Below are 27,357 nucleotides of genomic sequence, written 5' to 3' on the forward strand. Positions count from 1 at the left end.
ACAACATTTTCCATTGAGAATAGTGGGGAAATGGAAAGAGCAGCCAAAGGAAGTAGCTGAGGCAGGTACAACAACAATATGTTAAAAACATTTGAATAGGTACATGGATGGGAAAGGTTCATTGAGATCTGGACAAATTAGGACAGTTTAGATGCGGCATCTTGGTTGGCATGGACAAGTTGGGTCAAAAAGCCTGTTTCTGACTCGGTAACTATAATGGACTAAGCCTCAAATATGGGGGATGGGAGATTCTAACTGTTATGAATTGGTGAAAGCCAAATGGCATAAGGCTGCCTGGAATTAAAGGACATGTTGTGATACGGGTGAATGGTTGGGACCTGCTGTGCCTGGGAATAACAGCCTCGGCAGATTCTGTTCTGCTGCAATGTTCTTGGCATTCAACCCACCCCCATCCTTACTTGTGTAAGAAAGAACTGCACATACTGGTTTAAATCGAAGGTGGACATAAAATGCTGGAGTAACTCAGCGGGACAGACAGCATCTCTGGAGAGAAGGAACGGGTGACGTTTCAGGTCGAGACCCTTCTTCAGACCCATCCTTACTTGCCTACTTCACTCCATTTTCCACAACAGAAAATCCAGTACACCTAACTGGAATAAGTAATGCTTCACTTGAAAAGAATATGCAGTTGTCTGGAAAGTGGAAGGGAAGAGGTAAAAGGAGCTACATCTCCGGTGGTTTCAAGGACAGCTACTCTGTGAAAGGAAGTGGGATTAGGTAGTGATGGAAGGGAGAACCATTTATCCCTTCAAAAACTATTGGAAAATACAGTTTATTACTTGGATTTGGATGATTTGGATTCAGAGCCCCCTCGACTCAGTGCAGGTGGTGGGAGAGAGGAGGATGATGGCAAAGTTAACATCGCTGCCGGACAACGACCCCATGCAGGACACTGTCACTGCACTGAGTAGCTCCTTCAGTGACAGACTCCTTCACCCCAAGTGCGTGAAGGAGAGATATAGGAGGTCCTTCCTTCCTGCTGCTGTGAGACTGCACAACCAGCACTGCTCTCAGCAGATGAGTCAACAGTAACAGTTAAGAATACACAGAAAACTGAAGCCAATTTATCCTTGTCTTTACTTTTATTTATAATGAATGATCTCTTGCTATCCACTTTGCTGTTGTAACATTGTAAATTTCCCCGGTGTGGAACGAATAAAGGAATATAATATTATTATTATCAGTAGTATTTGGATTTGGATTATTTGGATATATTTTGTACTCTAATCTCAGGTAAATCATGTATTGGGCCTGTGCCTCTGAAAAAAGTTACCACAGTTTGAGAACGAAATGGGGAGCAGAATGTGCACAAATAATTGTTGGGTAGGGAGGTGGTTGATGATGGTGGTAATCCAAGTCAAGTCAAAATTATTTTATTGTCAAATACATAAACAGGGCGAGGATAGGTACAATAAAAACTTTGCCTGCAGCAGTATTACAGGCACATAGACTCAAAGAACACACATAAATATAAATTATACATTAATGACACAAATTACATAGAAATTCTCTAAGACAGTGAAAGAAAGACTGCAAAAATAAGCCATTTGTGCAAAACACAATTAGTAAACAAATCCATGATAGTGCAGAAGGTAGTCCGTAATGTTCTGTTGCTGAGGTAGGATTAGAGACTGAAGTAATGTACCAATTCAACAAGTCCTGTAACGTCTTTGGAGCAGGAAATAGGGTTAAAATTGTGGGTCAATGACCTTTGATTATCAATTGATCAATGAGAACTATTAGAACACTGAAGATTATTGAAGACTCCTCTTTAATGAAATGACATTTCCAGTAGTTAAAAAAGAAGATTTTTTTTTAAATGCCTTAGTCTAAATGTTCCCACCACAATCTATATGTCATGTTTCTTCCTTGAAACATAAACCGTTTAGTAGTGCAGCGAAGGAACATCCATTCGAGTTAATAATCAATTAATTGAAGATCTTACTTTCAACACAGTTTACAATGCACATAGTATATTTCTGTACATTGTGTGGTTTCACGATTATCAGGTCACAAACCATTTGTTGTTGTTAATTTGTAGATCATGAGCCTGAAAGTTACTTTATTCCAGGAACCTAATCAATATTTAGATGGATTTTGGAACCACAACCATATTAAATGATTTCTAATACAGTTCAATGCAACAATTATTTTTATGTGAGCAACTACATTGACGTGCATGTATCTGATTTACAGTGACTATTTTTGTTAATACAGAGATCAATTTAACTTTATACTTGGTTTCAGCATATCGGACTTATTTATTTTTTGTTTGCTCACTTACAGGAATGTCCCAGTGGGATCGTCAATGAAGAGACATTCAAAGAGATTTATGCCCAGTTTTTTCCCCAAGGTGGTGAGTATTTATAGAAATGACACCAGTAACTATATTAAGATAATCTTCCCATGTTGTCCCAACACATGGCCATACCAATGAGAATATCTTGGAAATGTAATCATTGCTGGAATGTGGATAACAAATAGCTACCACATCTTGCATATGGCAAGCTGTCATAAATAATGATGACAATTCCAGGTCATCCATTTTAGTAATATTGGTAGACATGGGCAGAAACATAACACTATTATTATGTGCACGTCTCTAAAATGGATCTTGAACTCCATTACCTTCTGATGCCATTGCAAGAGTGAAACCAAGATTAGGTGACAGCCATGGGTGTAATTGTTTTTTGCCAGGAATGGACAATAGTCACTGGAATATTTAACGGTTTTATTTTCAGTGAATTCACTGGTAACTCAAGATTTCAAGAGGGTGCTGGATAGAGCTCTTAAGGATAGTGGAGTCAGGGGGTATGGGGAGAAGGCAGGTACGGGGTACTGATTGAGAATGATCAACCATGATCACATTGAATGGCGGTGCTAGCTCGAAGGGCCGAATGGCCTCCTCCTGCACCTATTGTCTATTGTCTATTGTCTATTTACAGAATCGATAGTACCATACCCATCTAAAATCAAATTTAACAATGTGTAAAAGTTATGACAGATTTAACTTAAAACAAAGTTAAATTGCTGCTGGAAAATTTACACTGGATTTAAACAGCAAGACACTGAGTTTAAGAAATTAAAAAAAAAATTTCTAACTTAGAATCTAAATTAACTACGATATAAAATAATAGATGTATTCAATCCACAAACAAATACGTCTTACAAACTTGCAAAACCAACAAATGTTTCTTCTTGCATTTAAAGTACAAGTAAAATAGTTTAAATCACTTACATCATTGACTTTCACCTAATCTTGGTTACTCTATTGCAGAAGGTTGTGTAGTTCAAGAACCAGTTCATAGACCTGTGCATGTAATGTAAAATTACGCTTCATGAAGACAAAACAGACAATACATCAAAGAAAGGGCAATTAAAATCTTCATCGAAAATGAGTATTGAGCAGAATCTTAATTGAGGAAGCAGATACAAAGAAGATTGGAGGAACAAATTCTGAAGAGTTGCACCTCAGAAGGAAACTGTATAGTTGCTGTTAATGGAGTAATATGCTACTTGCCAGTATGGTTTGGGGAACGTACAAAATACAAATTTACAATGGGTGGTCTGGCAGATTGTATGGCTGGAAGAGGTTGCAGAGATGAGGAAATGGAAACAATGAAGAAAGTTAGATACGAGGATGAGAATTTTAAAGAATGCATTGGGCCAAGAGGTGCCAGTGTATGTTAACAAAGTCAGGAGGGATAGACATCAAGAGTTGGTGCAGCATACAATATGGACAACAGATTTTTGGACAAGTTGGGATTTATACAAAAGTGAGGGTACTAAATTGCCCATGATGCATTTGAATGAATGACTCTGAAGTGACAAACCTATCCAGTAAACCCTCATTTTTATGGACCTCGTTATAACAGATTTTGGTTATAGCGGACAGACCTACCGACTTTCACTACTAGGCAAGGCTGTCGATGCCACCCCCAGCGCACACTGCCTCCTCAGTTGCTTCCAGGCTGGGTTCCCGACGCCACCCCTGCCACTTCCATGCCGGGTTTGCCAACTTAACTGCTAGGCTTGGTTGCTTGTGCCAACCTGCACTGCCTCCCCGGCTGCCTCCAGGCCACAGTTCCCGTCACCACCGCCATTGCAGACCCCTACCTGCACTCCGGCTGCCCACAGACTGCCACCAATGACTCCGCCAAACCTTACCTCAACTCATCTGGATTCCAGATCCACTTCCAGACAGAGTCTGAAGAAGAGTCTTGACTCAAAACATTTCCTATCCATGTTCTCCAGAGATACTGCCTGACCAGTGGAGTTACACCAGCACTTTGTGTCTTTTTATGTATTAATCTGCATCTGCATTATTTTATTTCTACTACTTAAGTAAAGATTATTCCTTATGGGGTTATAGCAGATAATTGTCAATAATGAATACCATTCCCTCCCATTTGAAAGTTGTAAATGTTCTGAAGAAGGGAAGATGGTGCCTTTATCATGGAGAGGAAATGAGACAGAAGCCAACCTTAACATTGAAAAGTCTAAGGTTACAAATAGATTGTCTGCATCTGAGACACTGGCCAGGAAGGGGGATGAGTGAATGTTAATGATGCAGAGACTAATGGTTTTAGGATTCCTGATATTTTACTACTCTGGAACTGAATAGTAGACAACCAGTCAGAAAGCATAAAGAATGAATGGATATCATAAGCATAAAAACAGAACACTCTCCAATGCCTATGGTATTGTCTCCAATGAATAACATGGACAACAGCTGTCCTGAGTCCTTCCTTGGCCTTGGTCCTTTATATCATGGTTAAGGTGATGAGGGAGAGGGTGCTTTGGAGAAGGATGATATAAAAGACCAAGGTCACAGAAATATTGATGAGGACGTGGGGGAAACAAAATTATGTGCAGTATGTTGAGAAGGCCATTTTAGCGATTGAAAAGCTGTGCAAGGCAGATACCAATAAAACATTACATGATGGCCTTTAAGTTTAAATATAACATTAAAAGTTAAAATAAAATTTCTAAAGTGAAAACTAAACGAAACTAAACTAAATCAAACTAAATGTGTTCTGGGATGTAAGAGAGGATCTTGCAGCTATAGACAATAGACAATAGGAGTAGGCCATTCAGCCCTTCGAGCCAGCACCACCATTCAATGCGATCATGGCTGATCACTATCAATCAGTACCCCGTTCCTGCCTTCTCCCCATACCCCCTCACTCCGCTATCCTTAAGAGCTCTATCCAGCTCTCTCTTGAAAGCATCCAACGAACTGGCCTCCACTGCCTTCTGAGGCAGAGAATTCCACACCTTCACCACCCTCTGACTGAAAAAGTTCTTCCTCATCTCCGTTCTAAATGGCCTACCCCTTATTCTCAAACTGTGGCCCCTTGTTCTGGACTCCCCCAACATTGGGAACATGTTATCTGCCTCTAATGTGTCCAATCCCCTAATTATCTTATATGTTTCAATAAGATCCCCCCTCATCCTTCTAAATTCCAGTGTATACAAGCCCAATCGCTCCAGTCTTTCAACATACGACAGTCCCGCCATTCCGGGAATTAATCTAGTGAACCTACGCTGCACGCCCTCCATAGCAAGAATATCCTTCCTCAAATTTGGAGACCAAAACTGCACACAGTACTCCAGGTGCGGTCTCACCAGGGCCCGGTACAACTGTAGAAGGACCTCTTTGCTCCTATACTCAACTCCTCTTGTTACGAAGGCCAACATTCCATTGGCTTTCTTCACTGCCTGCTGAACCTGCATGCTTCCTTTCATTGACTGATGCACTAGGACACCCAGATCTCGTTGAACTCCCCCTCCTCCTAACTTGACACCATTCAGATAATAATCTGCCTTTCTATTCTTACTTCCAAAGTGAATAACCTCACACTTATCTACATTAAACTGCATCTGCCATGTATCCGCCCACTCACACAACCTGTCCAGGTCACCCTGCAGCCTTATTGCATCTTCCTCACAATTCACACTACCCCCCAACTTAGTATCATCTGCAAATTTGCTAATGGTACTTTTAATCCCTTCGTCTAAGTCATTAATGTATATCGTAAATAGCTGGGGTCCCAGCACCGAACCTTGCGGTACCCCACTGGTCACTGCCTGCCATTCCGAAAGGGACCCATTTATCCCCACTCTTTGCTTTCTGTCTGTTAACCAATTTTCTATCCATGTCAGTACCCTACCCCCAATACCATGTGCCCTAATTTTGCCCACTAATCTCCTATGTGGGACCTTGTCGAAGGCTTTCTGAAAGTCGAGGTACACCACATCCACTGACTCTCCCTTGTCAATTTTCCTAGTTACATCCTCAAAAAATTCCAGTAGATTTGTCAAGCATGATTTCCCCTTCGTAAATCCATGCTGACTCGGAACGATCCCGTTACTGCTATCCAAATGCTCAGCAATTTCGTCTTTTATAATTGACTCCAGCATTTTCCCCACCACTGATGTCAGACTAACTGGTCTATAATTACCCGTTTTCTCTCTCCCTCCTTTCTTAAAAAGTGGGATAACATTTGCTATTCTCCAATCCACAGGAACTGATCCTGAATCTATAGAACATTGAAAAATGATCTCCAATGCTTCCACTATTTCTAGAGCCACCTCCTTAAGTACTCTGGGATGCAGACCATCAGGCCCTGGGGATTTATCAGCCTTCAGTCCCATCAGTCTACCCAAAACCATTTCCTGCCTAATGTGGATTTCCTTCAGTTCCTCCATCACCCTAGGTTCTCCAGCCCCTAGAACATTTGGGAGATTGTGTGTATCTTCCTCAGTGAAGACAGATCCAAAGTAACGGTTTAACTCGTCTGCCATTTCTTTGTTCCCCATAATAAATTCCCCTGCTTCTGTCTAGGGACCCACATTTGCCTTGACTATTTTTTTCCTCTTCACGTACCTAAAAAAACTTTTGCTATCCTCCTTTATATTATTGGCTAGTTTACCCTCGTACCTCATCTTTTCTCCTCGTATTGCCTTTTTAGTTAACTTTTGTTGCTCTTTAAAAGAGTCCCAATCCTCTGTCTTCCCACTCTTCTTTGCTATGTTATACTTCCTCTCCTTAATTTTTATGCTGTCCCTGACTTCCCTTGTCAGCCACAGGTGTCTCTTACTCCCCTTAGAGTCTTTCCACCTCTTTGGAATAAATTGATCCTGCAACCTCTGCATTATTCCCAGGAATACCTGCCATTGCTGTTCTACCGTCTTCCCTGCTAGGGCCTCCTTCCAATCAATTTTGGCCAGCTCCCGCCTCATGCCTCTGTAATCCCCTTTGCTATACTGTAATACCGACACTTCCGATTTTCCCTTCTGCCTTTCCATTTGCAGAGTAAAACTTATCATGTTGTGATCACTGCCTCCTAATGGCTCTTTTACCTCTAGTCCCCTTATCAGATCAGGATCATTACACAACACTAAATCCAGAATTGCTTTCTCCCTGGTAGGCTCCAGTACAAGCTGTTCTAAGAATCCATCTCGAAGGCACTCTACAAACTCTCTTTCCTGGGGTCCATTTCCAACCTGATTTTCCCAGTCTACCTGCATGTTGAAATCTCCCATAACCACCGTAGCATTACATTTTTGACACGCCAATTTTATCTCCTGATTTAACTTGCACCCTAAGTCGAGGCTACTGTTTGGGGGCCTATAGATAACTCCCATTAGGGTCTTTTTACCCTTACAATTTCTCATTTCTATCCATACTGATTCAACATCTCCTGATTCTATGTCACCCCTTGCAAGGGAATGAATATCATTCCTTACCATCAGAGCAACCCCACCCCCTCTGCCCACCTGTCTGTCTTTTCTATATGTTGTGTACCCCTGAATATTCAGTTCCCAGCCCTGGTCCTCTTGTAGCCATGTCTCAGTGATCCCTACAACATCATACTTGCCCATGACTAACTGAGCCTCAAGCTCATCCACTTTATTTTTTATACTACGCGCATTTAAGTACAACACTTTAACTTCTGTATTTACCTCCCCTCTCACATCGTTCACAATTGGCCCTGCCCTTAATTTCTTTTCCGCTCTAGAACTTCTGTTCCCATTCTTCCTAACTAGAGATAATATCATAAATCCTTTGCAACACAAATCACATCCTAAAAAAAAAGATAGACACAAGGTGCTGGAGTAACTCAGCGGATGAGGCAGCATCTCCGGAGAAAAAGGAAGAGTGCCAAAGGATGAAGAAGAGTGCCAACCCGAAACGTCACTCTTTCTATTTCTCCAGAGATGCTGCCTCATCCGCTGAGTTACTCCAGCACCTTGTGTCCATCTTTGGTATAAACCAGCATCTGCAGTTCCTTGTTTCTACATGTTTTTACATCCTATAAAAATTTACTTCATGTAGATGCTTGCGTAGAACACAAAGTGCTGGAGTAACGTAGCGGGTCAGACAGCATGTCTGGAGGATATGGAATGGTGGCGTATCAGGTTGGGACCCTTCTTCAGACTGATTGTAATACGGGAGTGAAAGTTGGAAAAGAAGTGTGATCACTTCTATGTTTAGATGACCCTCCATTCACCATTAGTCTAATGAAGCGTCCTGAACCAAAACATTACTTATTCATGTCCTCCAGAGATGCTGCCTGGCCCACTGAGTTACTCCAGCACTTTGCATTTCAACCCTTGCAGAATATTGTATATCCCAAAGGGATTGGCCTCTCATTTTTCTGAATGTTAGTGAGTGTAGGCAAATCTTTCTCACTCTCAGAGGACAATCCCCTCATCCCTGGATCCAGACTAGTGACAATCCTTGTAGCCCTTTGTATCCACTTATCACCTCCCAGCCTCAGTTACTATCTCCTTCCTTCCCTCACCACTTTACTCCATCTGCCCTGGATACACTGATTGTTTACCAGCTCCTATCTTCCCCTCCCCTCACCTCTTTATGCTGTCCGTATGCCCTTTAGTCTTTCAGTCCAGATGAAGAATCTTGACCCAGCACAGCAGCTGGACATTTCCCTCCATAGATACTGCCTGCTGTTTCTCCTCACTATGAAGAGTACTGTGGGAATCAGATGATCCTCTATTCACAGTTGTAAATGAGTCTGTGACCATTTCCTTGTCTGGGGCAGTATTGTACAAGGGCAACACAGTGCTGCAGTAGTACAGTTCCTACCTTACAGAGACCCGAGTTTGATTCTGACTATAGGTGCTGTCTGTACAGATTTGCACATTCCCCCTGTTACCAAAGAGTTTTCTCTGGGTGCTCTGGTTTCCTCCCATGTTCCAAAGACGTGCAGCTTTGTAGGTTAATTGGTTAATTGGCTTTGGTAAAATTGTAAATCATAATCATAATCATACTTTATTAGCCAAGTGTGTTTTGCAACACACGAGGAATTTGATTTGCCATACAGTCATACGAATAAATTTTAAAAAACGCACAATATACATTTTAACATAAACATCCACCACAGTGACTCCTCCACATTCCTTACTGTGATGGAAGGCGGAAAAAAAGTTCAATCTCTTCCCTTCTTTGTTCTCCCGCGGTCAGGGACCTCGAGCCTTCCGTTGATGGGACGATCTTGGATCCCGTAGCCGGCGTTTGAGCCCTCCGCGTCGGGGTGATCAAGCTCCCGCAATGGGGGATCTCAGCTCCCCCGCGCTAGTCGAACCTCTTACGACTTTGGAGCTTCCTGACATCAGTCTCTACCCGAGACTGCGAGCTCCTCGATGTTGAAATCCGCAGGCCGCAGTTGGAGCATCGATCCCAGGCAAGGGATCACAGGCTCCGATGGTAAGTCCACGGCCCCGCAGTGGGGCTCAAAGTCAGTCTCGAGCAAGGCCGCCAACTCCATGATGTTAGGCTGCAGAGCGACCGGAGATACGATCCACAAAACAATCGCATCTCCGGAAAGCTAAGAGATTGAAAAAAAGTTTCCCCTGACCCCCTCCCCCACCCCCCACGTAAAACAAACCAGAGAACATTAACATAAATTTTTTAAAACACACTAAAAATAACAAAAAAGACGAAAAGACAGACAGATCATTGGCAAGGCTGCCATCGCTGACACTGCTTAGTGTGTAAGATAGTGCCAGTGAATGGGGATTGCTGGTCGGCGCAGACACAGTGGGCCGAAGAGCCTATTTTCACGCTGTATCTCTAAAGTAAAATAAGTCACATGGGATCCATTGCTCCAATTTTCTTGTCTCAAAAGAATTTACACCACAAGTAAGGAAGCATTATCATGATGTATACTCAAACTGAATTGGCCACTCAAGTCATAAGGTCATAATTGTCAGAATAGTAGAATGTATATTCAGCCCGCCATTCAATCTCCCTCTCATTGTCCTGCCTTCTCCCCATAACCTCTGACACCTGTACTAATCAAGAATCTATCTATCTCTGTCAGTTAGTCTGACATCAGTGGTGGGGAAGATGCTGGAGTCAATTATAAAAGACGAAATTGCTGAGCATTTGGATAGCAGTAACAGGATCATTCCGAGTCAGCATGGATTTACGAAGGGAAAATCATGCTTGACAAATCTACTGGAATTTTTTGAGGATGTAACTAGGAAAATTGATAGGGGAGAGTCAGTGGATGTGGTGTACCTCGACTTTCAGAAAGCCTTCGACAAGGTCCCACATAGGAGATTAGTGGGCAAAATTAGAGCACATGGTATTGGGGGTAGGGTACTGACATGGATAGAAAATTGGTTGACAGACAGAAAGCAAAGAGTGGGGATAAATGGGTCCCTTTCGGAATGGCAGGCAGTGACCAGTGGGGTACCGCAAGGTTCGGTGCTGGGACCCCAGCTATTTACGATATACATTAATGACTTAGACAGCGAATGCAGCGCCGGAGACTCAGGTTCGATCCTGACTACGGGTGCTGCACTGTAAGGAGTTTGTACGTCCTCCCCGTGACCTGCGTGGGTTTTCTCTGAGATCTTCGGTTTCCTCCCACACTCAAAAGACGTACAGGTATGTAGGTTAATTGACTGGGTAAATGTAAAAAATTGTCCCTAGTGGGTGTAGGATAGTGTTAATGTGCGGGGATCGCTGGGCGGCGCGGACTTGGTGGGCCGAAAAGGCCTGTTTCCGCGCTGTATATATATGATATGATATGATATGATATGATATGATATGATAGATGAAAGGATTAAAAGTACCATTAGCAAATTTGCAGATGATACTAAGCTGGGGGGTAGTGTGAATTGTGTGGAAGATGCAATAAGGCTGCAGGGTGACTTGGACAGGTTGTGTGAGTGGGCGGATACATGGCAGATGCAGTTTAATGTAGATAAGTGTGAGGTTATTCACTTTGGAAGTAAGAATAGAAAGGCAGATTATTATCTGAATGGTGTCAAGTTAGGAAGAGGGGATGTTCAACGAGATCTGGGTGTCCTAGTGCATCAGTCACTGGAAAGGAAGCATGCAGGTACAGCAGACAGTGAAGAAAGCCAATGGAATGTTGGCCTTCATAACAAGAGGAGTTGAGTATAGGAGCAAAGAGGTCCTTCTACAGTTGTACCGGGCCCTGGTGAGACCGCACCTGGAGTACTGTGTGCAGTTTTGGTCTCCAAATTTGAGGAAGGATAATCTTGCTATTGAGGGCGTGCAGCGTAGGTTCACTAGGTTAATTCCCAGAATGGCGGGACTGTCGTATGTTGAAAGGCTGGAGCAATTAGGCTTGTATACACTGGAATTTAGAAGGATGAGGGGGGATCTTATTGAAACATATAGGATAATTAGGGGATTGGACACATTAGAGGCAGGAAACATGTTCCCAATGTTGGGGGAGTCCAGAACGAGGGGCCACAGTTTAAGAATAAGGGGTAGGCCATTTAGAACGGAGATGAGGAAGAACTTTTTCAGTCAGAGAGTGGTGAAGGTGTGGAATTCTCTGCCTCAGAAGGCAGTGGAGGCCAGTTCGTTGGATGCTTTCAAGAGAGAGCTGGATAGAGCTCTTAAGGATAGCGGAGTGAGGGGGTATGGGGAGAAGGCAGGAACGGGGTACTGATTGAGAGTGATCAGCCATGATCGCATTGAATGGCAGTGCTGGCTCGAAGGGCTGAATGGCCTACTCCTGCACCTATTGTCTATTGTCTATAAAAAATATCCACTGACTTAGCCTTCACAGCCTTCTGTGGCAAAGAATTCCACAGATTCACCACCCTATGACTAAAGAAATTCCTCCTCATCTCCTTCCTAAAAGAACGTCATTTAATTCTGAGGTTCTGACCTTTAGTACTAGATTCTCCCACTAGTGGAAACCTCCTCTCCACATCCACACTATCCTATCCTTTCATTATTCTGTACGTTTCAATGAGATTCCCCTTCATTCTTCTAAAGTCCAGTCATGAGGTTTTCCGTTTTAGCAATGTTCCCTCCTCAGCCCATACACTCAAAAACGGATATGGAAGAGTTGCATTCCCTTCCATATCCTAAATTCCCAAACAAATGCATGATCTTAATACCTCATTACCAAAAGGGTATTTAAAATTATAAATGGGCTACTGTTAAAATTCACAATTGTGAGACTGTTTTTCTTGAAACAGCAACGCAAGTAAATCACACCAATGTGGCGATCTTTAATTGAGAAGCAATTCCTTATTTTGTCAGCTGCAGAGGCACAATGTCTCAGCAAGGAAAGAATTCTGCCTCTCTAAAAGCTGTTGATAAAATTTAACAGGATGATAATGAAAATGTCAGCGACTAAAAGTGTGACGAATTGGAAGGGCTATTTACTTTGTAAGGCAAAATTGAATACAGTATATGCATTTTACCAGACAGTCAGGGCTTGTTTGAATTTCTGATTTCTTTCAAGGGTCTAATGCTGTGTCACTTCACTCTGATGTCAAATCTGATAAAAATAAACTTCATCATAACTGAGAGTTTTGCACATATATTTCAACTATACTGTAGACTAATACAATGTTATCCATTCCAGATGCATCCACATATGCACACTTTCTGTTTAATGCCTTTGACACAGACCATAATGGTTCAGTAAGTTTTGAGGTGAGTGCTGCTTTTTTGTACAATTCACTGACTCTGAGAATTGGCACCGTTTTGGTCAACCTGAAGATTTAAAACCTTGCTAAAGTGACCTGACATGATTTTTGTTTCTTTTCACAATATGTTTGATCATCCATCGGTCCCTTCACAGTCTTTCATGCAATTGCCCCAAAAAACGTCCAACTAACAGTATCAGGTTGCAACCGCAGCCCTGTTCACAGTAACAAGCATATTTACAGCAGATGAGAACCAGCCAGAGCAAATGCAGGAAAGATATGAGACAATGGTCTAACAAAATATCTCCCAAATCTGCTGCACAGTGAACTCAAAGTATCTTGTTAAATCAACGGTGCAGTGTGTAATAGGTGCATCAATCTTCACTTTGGCCAACCAATGCTAAGTGCTTTAAGATAGACACAAAAAGCTGGAGTAACTCAACGGGTCAGGCTGCATCTCTGAGATCAGTCTCAACCCTTCTTCAGTCTCGAACTAAAACGTCATCTATTCCTTTTCTCCAGAGATGCTGCCTGACCCGTTGAGGTACTCCAGCTTTTGGTGTCTATCTTCAGTTTAAATCAGCATCTGCAGTTCCTTCTTACAGATACTAAGATGGACAATAATGATGGACAATATGGACAAGATTGGACCATAAAATGTGAAGTGAGTCACGTGGGTGGACAAAGTGATCTATAGTTGTGGCAGGGATTAGTGTCATTGAGTGGAAATTTTTAGATTTAGAGATACAGCGCGGAAACAGGCCCTTTGACCCATCGGGTCCGCGCCGCCCAGCGATCCCCGCACATCAACACTATCCTACACACACTAGGGACAATTTTTACATTTTGCCCAGCCAATTAACTTACATACCTGTACGTCTTTGGAGTGTGGGAGGAAACCGAAGATCTCAGAGAAAACCCACGCAGGTCACGGGGAGAACGTACAAACTCCGTACAGACAGCCCCCCCTAGTCAGGATCGAACCTGAGTCTCCGGTGCTGCATTCGCTGTAAGGCAGCAACTCTACCGCTGCGCCACCGTGCCGCTCCAGAATTGTTTTCTGTTGACCAGTTGTCGTCAACCTTGGGTTGGTCCCAAAGTTAAGAACATCACCTGGAAAAGAACTTGGAGAAGGATGACAGATCCTTGATAAGAAAGAGCTCCGAGCTGATCAGCACTTGGAGAAATCTTGACAGTGTAAACCTCACAGACATTCAGAGTGCAGGGTCACTGTTGGGGAGACACATCAGATAAATTGGGTCATTGGAATACTCCTGTTTGTGGAAGAAAACAACTTTTCTTGTAAATTCTTCAGATTACAGACTTTTACTTAAATTTGCTTTGCAAAAGAACTATGGTTTTACATCAGTTTAATGTAAAATTAAGTGAAGAGAATACAAAATAGTAAAAATTGGTGATAGCTTTGCTAAAGGGATGTGGGAGAGGGGGAGAGGAGGAGAGGGGTATTTTTGAGAACTCCATGACAGGACAGATACATTATCTGTGAAAGGGACATGAGTCAAGTGGCACCAGTTTTCTTGAACCATGCAACACCATGTCACATCTCTGCGAATGTCTCAAATGATTCTGAGGTGCAAAGACGACGGTCATGTAAGTCTGATAGATCAGTGTGCATGTTGACCAACCCAAACCAGAATCAACATAAGCACAGATAAGCAGCCATCAGGAATAGGTAAAGTGGTCCAGTACCCGCAGACGTAACCCAATAACTCTGAGAGAATTAAGGGACAGCAGAGGTTGCAACCATTGAAGAGGGGGTTGGGGGGTAGGAGGTTAGTGTGATGGGTTGGGGTTGTCTGGGGAGGCTTTGAAGAATTCATTTAACTTTTCAGGATACAGGGAACTACAGATGCTGGTATGCAAATAAAAGACACAATGTGCTGGGGTAACTCAGCGGGTCAGATGTTGCCTCATTGAGTTACTCTAGCATTTTGTGCCTTTTTTTCCTTTTACTTTTCAATATTTTCCATTCTTCAGAAATCCTCTGCTACAATGCCACCCTGTGGTGATATTTAAGTGCTACGTTTGGTTCAACTTCAAGCTGTTGTCGGTTTCCTAACACATCTTGTAGTGCAATTTGCTATCCCAGAGCCACCTCCTAATGCAGAATGTTGAAATACTAGACTGAGCATTTCCTTATCATTTTTCTGTATCATTTCAGGATTTTGTCCTGGGTCTTTCTGGTTTACTTCGTGGAACAATACAGGATAAACTAAAATGGGCATTCAATTTATATGATATAAATAAGGATGGATTTGTAACTAAGGAGGTAAGGTTCTGCATACATCTGCATTACAGCGTTGAAAACGAGTTTCTTGGCACACTGGATGAAACATGCTGCGAACTGTATTCCAATTCCCCTTGTTTATTAAAATGTGGAGATGCTGCAGGATGTTTTGACTCTGTGTCTTGAATTGTTTTCTTCTTTTGACTAAAATCCAATGACTGTTGGATTCCATTCACCACCAAAATATCTCCTATTATGTAGCATTAATTGTTGTATCTACAACAATGTGCATGATGAATAAATAGATGACCTTGTCATGATGTGATGTTGGCAACATTTGTAGAGGCAGATACACAAACATAACAATTTCAACAGATTACATTCATTTATTCTAAATTACAAAGAAGATTTGTTTTGTTCTGTTACCATGGTTGTTAATTTGACTTTTGTGCAGTGTTTCTATAATGGCCTCAGTGATTCCCTGCCCCTCCACTGATGTGGCAATGTACCCTTTTGGTCAGTATCTGTAACTGCCTTTAATTAAAATGAATTCCACTCAAATGGTAAAAAAAACCATTGGAGACAATTTTTAGTTACTGCACATCAGTTTGCCAAGAATATATTTGCCTAAATTCGGTGTTTGGATCAGAATATCTGTAATCTGCTGATCAAATGTAGAGCTCCAGAATGGTCATATCACATTAATGTAACTAAAATATGGTAGAAGAAACAAAAAAAGACACAAAGTGCTGGAGTAACTCAACAGGTCAGGTCAGGCAGCATTTCTGGAGAACACATTTCAGTTCAGGACCCTTTTGCATACTGAGTGTGGTGGTGGGGGGGGTTAAGAAAGCTGGAAAAGAGATGGGAGCAGGACAATGTTAGGTAGATACAGTTGAGAGGGGGAGATTGGGAGATTGGGAGATAGTTCGACAAAGGCCAGAGAAGAAAAGACAAAGAGTGTAAAATAAGGAGATACGGATAGAAGAAGTGAGAATTGTGAATTGAGGAATATAAGTGGAAAGGTGAGGGGGAGGGGAGGAAAGGGTGTGAGGGAAAGGGGGAGAGGAAGAAAGGGAAGAAAGAGGGAAACCAAGTTGCCTGTACATATTAGACTCAAAACTCAATTGCGCTTAGGTTAATCTCATTTTGAGGAAAAAGAGAAAGAGGAAGGTACGTTGTTGAGGAAAAAGTGAAATCATAATTCAAGTCAGGCAAAGATGCAGCATAGGAGACATGATATCATTTGTGTGTTAACACTACTGATTGAATCTGATATTCGATAATGAGATGTGGGAGGATTGACTCAAATGTTCCAAATGAAAACTGGAGATAAAATCAGAAATATACAACTAAATCATAATTCTTGCAAGAAATATACAAAAATATTGAAGAATTATGTGATGATGACTACATGCCAGAAGCTGACCCAGTGGAGAATGTGCAAGTAGCTACATAGAATTCTATTGAATTGAATTAAAAATGGATACAAGGACCATGAATAAATCAAAGGGACTCAGAAAGTCTGCAGAAAGTTATTAAAATTATAATAATGTAAATATGCAATATTCTTTCAGAAAGGGTAAGTCATAGACTCATAGAGTGATACAGTGTGGAAACAGTCCCTTCAGCCCAACTTGCCCACACCGGCCAACATGTTCCCCACCTGCACTAGTCCCACCTGCCCACATTTGGTTCATATCCTTCCAAACCTGTCCTATCCATGTACTGTATCCATGTCTAACTGTTTCTTAAATATTGGAATAGTCCCTGCGTCAACTACCTCCTCAGGCAGTTTGTTCCATACTTCCATCACCCTTTGTGTGAAAACGTTACCCCTCAGTTTTGTATTAAATCTTTTCCCCTTCACCTTAAACCTATGTCCTCTGATCCTCGATTCACCCACTCTGGGCAAGAGACTCTATGCATCTACCCAATCTATTCCTCTCATGATCTTATACATTATACAATCACCCCTCATCCTCCTGCACTCCATGGAATAGAGTCCCAGCCTACTCAACCTCTCCCTATAGCTCAGACCCTCTATTCCTGGCAACATCCTCTTAAATCTTCTCTGTACCCTTTCCAGCTTGACAACATCTTTCCTATAACACGGTGCCCAGAACAGAACACAATAATCTAAATTGGCGTCACCAATGTCTTATACAACTGCAACATGACCTGCCAACTTCTATACTCAATAGACTGATGAAGGCCAATGTGCCAAAAGCCTTTTTGACCACCCAATCTACCTGCGACTCCATCTTCAAGGCTCCTGCACTGCTAGACCCCTCTGCTCTACAACACCACCCAGAACCCTACCATTCACTGTGTATGTCCTGCCCATGTTAGACTTCCCAAAATGCAACACCTCACATTTCACTGCATTAAATTCCAATGATGTGATATTTGTAAATGAATGTGTGAAAAACGTAGTGATGTGTATGTACATATGCATGTAGAGAGGAGTTGGGTGAATAAATTAGTTTCACACCATTGTTAATTCTCATGCGTCTTCAAATTCTTGAACATTCCTACACTACTTGCATAAACAAAACAATGCCGCAGGAACTCAGCGAGTCAGGCAGCATGTGTGGAAGCAAGGAGGTGGTTGACATTTCAGGTCAAGACCTTGCATCATGACTCCAATTTACTTGCATTTAGTGTATCAAGATGCAAAAATAGCACACACGTAATCCATCTTTATCTTCAATGACCAGAAAACCAGAACAATTTCCAAGTACTTCTAGTATTAATCTAAATTCTGCACAAATTTAACTTATTTATTTTTCATTCCAATTCCACTAGAAGTGAACTTCAGTTCATTTATTTGCTGTTTTTTAAAATTATTCTGTGCCATTACATTTGTTGTTTATGCATCTTCCAGATCCTCCTACTCACTTTTCAAGGAATATACAGATTTAGTTTTCCTTATAAAATGTACCATTCTACCATTAATATATCAAAATTAATTTGTCAATTCTATGCATATTTAGCTATTTTTTTGTTGTGATTTTCCTCCCTGGTATTAAATATATGACCTTATGTTGTTTGGATAATTTAATTACTAAGCTCAAAGTGCTAATATTTAACTGTTTCCTCAGACCCTGGATGTTGTAAGAAATTGTGGCTTTGGTTTTCTTTTGCTTTTATTCATACAGGGACCAGCACAATTCTCACTGCTGAACTGAGAATGAGCACAACTGCAAGTAATGATTCACTGGCCATTTAAGCGCTCATTCAAGTTATCAGCCACACTTTATGACTCCTGCACCGTTTAAAGCTGTTTGGAGCTCTTCGGTCTTGACACATTCCTTCGCCCAAAGTAACACTCTGTCTGCTCTCCTCTTCAGTTATGAGAATGTTGCTCATGTTTGGAGAAGAAGCATGGAACAGTCAGATTATATACAGTTTGATCAGGGAGGAGTGTCTGATATCTAATTTAACCATAATCACATTTTGCTCAGCTTGGGAAGAAACACAAAGTTTATGGGAGTCAGATGGGAAAGTTGTATCCCCACGCTAAATATGCATTTTCATCCTAGTACTGTGGTGAAGATTGTATCTTTAGCGCTCTGCTGCAAGTGCACAACAGTGAAGGCCTCAGCCCTGACACACCTCAGCCCTGACACACCTTTTTTTTCCCTCTTACACAGTCATGTGATCCATGTTGCTGACTCACATCCCACCAGTAGTTAAACATGCATTTGAATAAGTTCCAACCTCGGAGAAAGGATCGGCATCAAGGGCAGGATCATTGCAGACCTACCACTAAAGAAAATATATGGTTTCTGGAAAGGGCATCTTCGAAGGTTCCAACCTGAAAGATTTGCAATCATATCTATGTTGAATGTAATCAAGCTGGAAGAGATATTTTTGCACATAAACTTTATTTAACATATGACTTCTAATCATGTTTGCAGGAAATGCTGGATATTATGAAATCTATTTATGACATGATGGGAAAATACACTTATCCTGTTCTTAGAGAAGAAACGCCCAGGCAGCATGTTGAAATATTTTTTCAGGTATGTTGTCTGTGCTCTAATGAACACAAAACATAATCCAATTAACTTAAGAAATTTTATTTGCATTTCTAAATTATTGTTACCAATTGATGTAGAAATAATTATGTCCGCTAATGAATTATGATATTTTGAATTAATAATTAGGAGAGTATAAGTGCAATAAGCAGAGATCATAGAAATGAAGGCATTTGGCCTAGAAAAGAAACATGAAAGAGATGGGTTAGAACTTACTGGGACAAGGCAGTTGTTCCATTGTCAGTATTTATTCACGAACTTCTACCAAAGTTAGAATGTTTACGTGAGTCCCAAATTTGTCAGCATCTCTTCTGGTGTTCTGTTATCTGTGCTCCTATGTTGATTGTTATTGAGGTAAACAAGATCATGAGGACATGGATAAAGTGAATGCTCGCGGTTGTTGTCAGAGGGTAGAGGTTTCTAAAACTAGACAGGATAGGCTTTAGGTGAGAGGGGAGAGATTTAAGAGGAACCTCAGGTGCAAAGTTTTCACTCAGAGGGTATTTCATATCTGGAATGAGCTGCCAGAAGAAGCTATAGAAGTAGATACTAGTCAAGTCAAGTCAAGTTTATTTGTCACATACACATACATGATGTGCGGTGAAATGAAAGAGGCAATGCCTGCGGATTGTGCAATTTTAAAAAAAAATTACAGTTACAGCATATAAATAAAAGTTAATACAGAGAAGACAAAATTTGGCCCCAGAGTTATAAAAGTTAACAGTCCTGATGGCCTGTGGGAAGAAACTCTGTCTCATCCTCTCCATTTTCACAGCGTGACAGCGGAGGCGCTTGCCTGACCGTAGCATCTGGAAGTCTGTTGCTGGGGTGACAATTGCAATGTTTAAAAGATTTTTGGACAGATTTATGGATAGGATGGGCGCAGATAGTTTTCTGAGCCAAATGCAGGTAAATGGAACTAGCCTAAAAATGCCAACATGGTCAGCAAGGACAAAGTTGGCCAAGTGGTTTGTTTCCATGCTGTATATCCCTATGACTATGCCAGCTTTGAAAGGCAACTAAGCGAGGGGATGGGGCTTGGTCAGTTATCAAAGTTTCTTCAGTATTTCTACAAGATTATGAATGGAAAGAACTGCCACAGCACAGGATTCACTGCTGAGCTGGGAGCTAATTTGGCTCAGCTGATCCTCACAAAGTAATTTTTTGTGGATCATGGAAAACATTTTCATTACTTTTGTAGTTACAATGGGTTACATCTTGCTGCTCAAAATTATATTACCTCATATTTTATCTTTCTTCTATGTCACAATAGAATTAAATTATTTTGTTTTATTTTTTATTTTCTATTTATAACAGAAAATGGATAAAAATAAAGATGGGGTAGTGACCATTGATGAATTCATTGATACCTGCCAAAAAGTAAGTGATCTATCTTGTCCTTGTACTGCTAGTTAGAAGTTTATAACCAACTTTGCATTTATTGAAAATGCTAAATAAAGTGGCTAGTTGGTTATTAACTAAAGTAGCCATTAAAAAAGCAGACTGCACGTTGAGGTTAAAGTATTGTACTGTGTACTGACTCTAAGTATCATACGATAACAGACTAATTGTTCACAAACTTTTTTTGGACAGAAAATATTTCTTTAATTTTTTGTTTGATGTTAAAAGATTTGGTGAAGAACAACAAAATAACAGGCTGAATTAGATCAGATTTGAATTACATTGACAATTAGTGTGCTCATTGTGAACATTTGTGAGCAGGAATGATTCAGACTCCATAAGTAAAAAGTCGATTGCTGTATTTCTCCCCTCCTCTGAACATTTCTACATGTGAGAATTTGTATAATTAAAGCTTATACTCTTAGATCCAAAGCCTCGAAGCAAGTTTACATTCTACCTTTCAAAGTTTCAAAGGTTCAGACATTACATTTTATTCAATAAAATATGACAAATGCAAATAAGATGCACAATACAGCATATACACACATTCAAAGTTTTCATCTTTATCTTTAAAATCCTCTGTGGCTTCAACCCTCCCTTATCTCTGCAATTCTCCAATTTTTACCCCTCCTTCCAGGCCATCTTCCACCATTCTTACAATTTTCCTCGACCTGGGGAGGGGGTGGTTTGGGTGGGAAGGGACGAGTGGACCAGGGAGTTTTCCTACACATATTGAGGCAGTAGACCAGCAATGATCTTGTTGAATGGGACATCGGGTGCAAGGGAACAAATGACCTATTCCAGCTCCCATTCTTGGCCTTAAGTTCTGCACCTCGGAATAGATCACACGGATTCAATCAGGATTTGACACAGGCCAAGTGACTAAGTGGTCAACATCTCCATGGTTTCCAAGATTCTTTGATTCCCCTTCTTTAAATGGGAGTGGGTAGGCAATGTGGAAAGCCATGATATTTCAACCTTTAGTTGAAATTAACCCTATCTTTGTTAATTTGTACATGATGCTTAAAAATTAATATTTAATTGGATCTTTTTGAAATTTACCAGTCATATAGAAATGGAACTTTGGAACACCTGAAACAAATCAAACTTCCATCTTGTAACCTACTAGTTTATTGCATTATGTAATGGTCTGATTGAAATCATTATTGTCCCTTATGAAGTTATGGTGATGAACATCAGAATCCCAGGCATTATCCACTTCCAATGGTTGTTAATCATGACTGCATATCATTCTTGTACATCACATGCAATGTACTTCTTGTACGCAATGCTATTTTCTCAGTTTCTAAATGTCACAAATGTATGGAGCTATAATCAATCATTCCTATTATCTTTCAAAGTGAAAAAAAAATCCAGGACTGAGGCAGCAGGTCATGTAACACAGTACAAGATTTATATGCCTTGGCTTCCATAATTATTTGTCTCAAGTTACTTTATTTTTAATTTATCTGTCTTGTCTTGCAGAGTTTCATTTCCCCCAGCTGTGATCAGATTTACTGTACAATATATCAAGATTCACAGTCTTCTGCTTTCTTTTGCATAGGATGAGAATATCATGAAATCCATGCAACTCTTTGAAAATATTATTTAATGTCAGCAACAATCAAGCACTTTAAAGGACAGCTTCAAAGATTCTAAACAAAAGGAGTGACTGTGATCAGTGGAGAAACTACTACCACTATAATAGAATTCAGCAACTTGCTGAGATGATGTATTATGCAAGTCAGCTTTGTTCAGATGTAAAGCCTTCAAATAGTAAATATTTTTTAGAGTTATGAACATAGCCAATGTCATAACAGTAAAAATTGAATATTTTATTTAAACAAAACCTCTTGTGTTAGTTGCACATGTAAAATGCATGCTTTCATATTCAGGCAAAAGACCCTTCCTAAAGGCGATAATGATTATGGTTATGTTAGTACTTTTAAATAAATGGATGAGAGATGGATTCCATGCATACATATGTGTGTGCGTGTGCATGTGTGGGTGTGTGTGCGTGTGTGTGATTGATGTGTGTAGCTTCATAGCACAGCACTCCTAATTTGCTGCAGGCTGTTTGGCAAATTGAAATAAGCAGCACCTGAACCAAACGTGATTCAAGAGCCCACTTAAGTATAATTTTAATAAAATACAGGGCAATGTAGAAAATAAAAGACGAATGCAATGTAACATACTATCCATTTGTACATCACATTTTCTTAACTAGAATTATCACAGTACCTTTTATGGCAAGATCAAAGTCACGCAACTATTTCAGATATATGGATGGAATGCTAAAAACACCTACCAATTATCTGCTCCGATGTATTTATTATGTACTAATGGAGGAGCAGTGTGATCCCATTACATCTTCAATTTATGGTAGTGTCTTTGTGTATTAATGTGTACATTTTGTAACAAAATGGCCCATGAAAATAAAGAGAGTAGGTTTATCAAAGTGTTGATATTCTGGTGTTGGTTTGTTTCAACCTACAAAAGACTTACCTGATCATTCAGCAGCAAAGTAAAAGGTTCTTCCAAAAGCTGAACAAAGCATTATTTTCACGGCACTGTAAAAATAGTATTGAGCTACTTTAATTTAGTAGGAATGATTGATGGATAATGTTTTCCTGAGGGTCTCCAATGGACTATATAGCTGGAGCAAGCATAAATCTCTAACCGTTAACACTTCATTTTTGGGGGGAAAAACATGAAGTTTATAAGACACAAAGTGCTGGAGTAACTCAGCAGGTCAGGCAGGGGCAAGGATGCTGTCTGACCTGCTGAGTTACTCCAGCACTTTGTGATGCTCTCTGACTCGCTGAGTTACTCCACCACTTTACGATACTCTCTGACCCGTTGAGTTACTCCAGCATTTAGTGATGTGGCCTGCCCCATTGAATTACTCCAGCACATTATGTATTTTTCTTAAACCAGCATCTGCATTTCCTTGTTTCTAATACTGGCAGTTGTGCTATAACATGATAGTTGTGTTCTAAAGAAGCCACATGTTATCAGAAGAGTTGCATCAGAAATGTTTGTCAGTGAGCAAGAGAATCTCAGACTCGCAATAACAAAATTACTTTTCCAGCAAGATTTTCAAAATGAAAGGACATGAATAGCAATAAGTTTATTTTTGTTACTGCTTGTTAAAAATACTGAAAGCCATTTGTAACATTATTTAATCATGTATCTATGCACACGTCTCAATAGAACCGATTGCCTGTCAATTTCAATGGCGACCAACAATTAAAGAAGCAAATGTGTTCTTAAGGGACAATGATAACTGATTACTGCAGGGAGGTTGTAAGGAAACATTTATTTTTTGCCCTCAATACTGTGTAAATCCGGAACAACTATTTTTCTGCTTGTCATTGTCCAATGTAACTTTTAAGTGGTTCTCTTGTTCCTGTTTGAAATTGCATAATAAGCAATTAGGCCTGCATATTACAAATAGTGTTCCCAATTCATTAATCACGTCATATCCCATTTGTGTTATGGATACACTCATTATAGCAGAACTATTTGTACTTGTTGCAGTACTCATCTTTTAATATAGATTGTTCAAATCTCTATTTTGTTATTTTTTGTCATAAATTTAAACAATTAAAGAAGCCATTCAGCCTAAGTGGAGAAGCCTGCATTCAGCTGGTGAAATTGAAATAAGCATTAATTCATTGAAGATGGAAGTTCAGGAGTTTCTCTCAGGTTTGTAAAATTGACAATCCAGTGGCTTCACTGCTACACACTGAATGCGATCCAGGGCAGAGGCAGATTATTTAAGAAAATTATCTTTGATCCTGCACCAGGTCAGACCTAGTGCAATTTCCAAGTTCCAATTAATTTCATTGCCTCCTAAAGCTTTGCTTTGCGCTCTGCAAAGGACAGACCAAAGGTTCTTTATTATCACATCTACTGAGTGACAGTGAAATTCTTTTTTTGCATGCAGTTCAGTAAATTATCACTAAACATAAACACAATCCCAGATTAAGTACAAAGCGTAAATAATTAGTCCACTGAAACCATATACAATAGTCGCCAGGTTTTGGTGCCATTTCCAAAGTCCACGTTGCCTGTAAGTGCAGCTGGCTGTGAAGGTCCATAGTCCTGGCGGCTTTGCAGGGTCGGCCTGGTGAAGCAAAGCCGTAGGTATCAATCACCACTGTTCCGCCACAGGCCGCGTCCAAGTTCGAGTCTCTTGGAGCGGCGCGCGATCCAGTCGAGCCCCAGGCTGCTGCAGGTCCTCCAGCTATCAGCTCGATACAGATTGTCCAGCAAACCATCATCACTCTCCTCGCCTGGTCATCATTCTCCTGTGTGCTTGGTGGGGCGCTTCCCACAGCTGACCTTGAGGGCGCTAAAGGTAAGACCCTGGTTCCTCTTACTGGCTCTTTGTTCTTGTGTCCACACTCTTCTCCGGTTCTCTGGTCCTTGAGGATGAGCATGGGCCGGCCTCGGCAGCTTCCCTCTTCAGGCCAGTTTTCCCGGTTCCATGGTGGGCACGCCTGCTGCTGGGTTATAGCCGCAGCATCATAGACTGCCCCGTGGCTTTAGTGCAGCACAGTGCCACCGCGGTAGATTTGCTGTCTTACAGCGCCAGAGACTCGCATTCGATCCAAAATGGCGGCGCTGCCATAGCAGCTGCGGCTTACCTGCGGTCCATTTGTCTTTGTGTTTTTGTTGTTTTTTTGGGGGGTTTTTGTTGTTGTTTTTTTTGTGGTTTTTTTTGGTCTTAATTGTAGTTGTGATGTCGTGTTTTTGTGTTTGTGTACTATGTGTGTATGTGGGGGGGAGGGAGGGAACTGTAAAATTGTAAATATGTGTCCCTTCCGAACGGAGACCCGACCTTTGTTTTCTGGGTGTTGTCTCCGTTCCTGCTGCGGCCTACCATCGGCCCAACTCCTGGAGCTGTCGGCCTCCAGGGCTTCGGTTCGCTGAGCCCACGGACCGGACTTACCATCACCGGAGCCGGCCGTCTTCGGAGGCTGCGGGAGCGGCTGCGACTCGCCTTAGGCTTGGGCCGCGTGGATGCCGACATCGGGAGCTCCGGCAGCGGCAGCGGGTTCGCCCGCCCCGGATCGCGGGGCTTGGGTCGCAGACATTTCACTGTCCGGCGCGGCCTAAGATATGCCGCGGGATATTTCTCTGCTGGGCGGGGGCTTCAATGTCGGGAGCCACGACCGCCCCGACGTGCAGCAACAGCAGCAGCGTGTTCGCCCGCCCCGGATCGGACTTATAATCGGTGGAGCCGGCCGTCTTCGGAGGCTGCGGGAGCAGCTGTGACTCGCCTTAGGCTCGGGCCGCTGCGGACCGTCCGGCGCGGCCTGCAACCACAACAACCTGACTGCGGGAGAAGACGGCAGGAGAAGGGAAAGACATTGTGGCCTTCCATCGCAGTGAGGAGAGGACTGGAGGAGACTCACTGTGATGGATGTTTCTTTGATGGATGTTTCTTTTTTTTTGTGTGTTTTTGGGGTTGTGTAATTTTAATGCCTATTTAATGCTTTTATTGTTGGACTGTGTTTTTGGGGTTGTGTAATTTTAATGCCTATTTAATGCTTTTATTGTTGGACTGTGGGTGACTTAATTTCGTCCAATATTGGATGACAAATAAAGCTATCTTGAATCTTGAATCTTGAACTATGGGTGCTGTCTGTATGGAGTTTGTACATTTTCCCCGTGACCTGGGTGGATTTTCTCTGGGAGCTCTAGATTCAGTCCACACTCCAAAGACATACAGATGTGTAGATTAATTGGCTTCGGTAAAGCTATAAAATTGTTCCAAATGTGTGTAGGATAGTGCTACTGTGCGAGGATTGCTGGTCGCCGTGGACTCAATAGGCTGAAGGGGCAGTTTTCGTACTGTATCTCTAAAAACCTTTTTTAAAAAGTGAGGTTTTATAAATATAGTCTAAAAAAATAGGCAAAATATTTTTTTGCTGGGGTTTGTGTTTTAATTACCTTTCTAAGATCAATGACAACTTTCATGGGCAGCAATCCCCAAGTTTGCAGTTGGGCATTTTGCAGCAGAGCCTCCTGGCTGCATAGCCCAAGGTCAAACTCCCACTGCAGCTCCCGGCGTATGGGTGGCCTGTGCTTAGACAAGAGCTGGCCACTGGGACAACAGCTGGCTACTGATCCTGGGATTGAGGTTCATGGGAAGAACAAGTCAGCACAAACCACCCAAGTTATTTATGATGTATTTATGCACTGATAGAGCATAAGCAGAAATAGACCTTGTCTGTTCACAGTTTGGAAATTTAGATGTGCATTCTCCATGGGTTTTTCATATATTGAACCCGACTGATTCTCCAGATTGCTCCCTAAGTCCCCCCAATGGATGCATAAGTCATCCGTAAACCTGAAAGCTGGTCTCAACCCAACAGCAGAATGAAGCTGTGTAGATGCTGGCTTACACCAAAGATATTCAAGAGAGAGCTAGATGCATTCAAGAGAGAGCTAGACGCATTCAAGAGAGAGCTAGATAGAGCTCTTAAGGATAGTGGGGTCAGGGGGTATGGGGAGAAGGCAGAAACAGGGTACTGATTGAGAATGATCAGCCATGATCACATTGAATGGCGGTGCTGGCTCGAAGGGCCGAATGGCCTCCTCCTGCACCTATTGTCTATTGTCTATTGTCTATAGGCACAAAATGCTGGAGTAATTCAGTAAATGCTGGAGTAACTCTGG

General features: G+C 41.5%; 1 protein-coding gene across 11 annotated transcripts in view; it reads left to right on the forward strand.

Annotated features, from left to right (window-relative positions):
- Positions 1 to 23,110, forward strand: part of kcnip4a (potassium voltage-gated channel interacting protein 4a) — a 742,411-nt gene extending 719,301 nt beyond the window's left edge. For 10 of the 11 annotated variants that reach the window (XM_078400665.1, XM_078400692.1, XM_078400711.1 and 7 more), the window contains 6 exons: positions 2,308 to 2,377; positions 12,912 to 12,982; positions 15,158 to 15,265; positions 19,147 to 19,251; positions 20,584 to 20,646; positions 22,232 to 23,110. In XM_078400665.1, coding sequence (XP_078256791.1) covers positions 2,308 to 2,377; positions 12,912 to 12,982; positions 15,158 to 15,265; positions 19,147 to 19,251; positions 20,584 to 20,646; positions 22,232 to 22,279 — 465 coding nt within the window. In that variant the 3' untranslated portion in view covers positions 22,280 to 23,110. The remainder of the gene's footprint in view (positions 1 to 2,307; positions 2,378 to 12,911; positions 12,983 to 15,157; positions 15,266 to 19,146; positions 19,252 to 20,583; positions 20,647 to 22,231) is intronic. The other variant, XM_078400727.1, reaches the window with a different exon arrangement.
- The last annotated feature ends 4,247 nt before the right edge of the window (positions 23,111 to 27,357 follow it).

The sequence above is a fragment of the Rhinoraja longicauda genome, chromosome 1 (assembly GCF_053455715.1).
Source record: "Rhinoraja longicauda isolate Sanriku21f chromosome 1, sRhiLon1.1, whole genome shotgun sequence".
NCBI classification, from domain to species: Eukaryota; Metazoa; Chordata; class Chondrichthyes; order Rajiformes; family Arhynchobatidae; genus Rhinoraja; species Rhinoraja longicauda.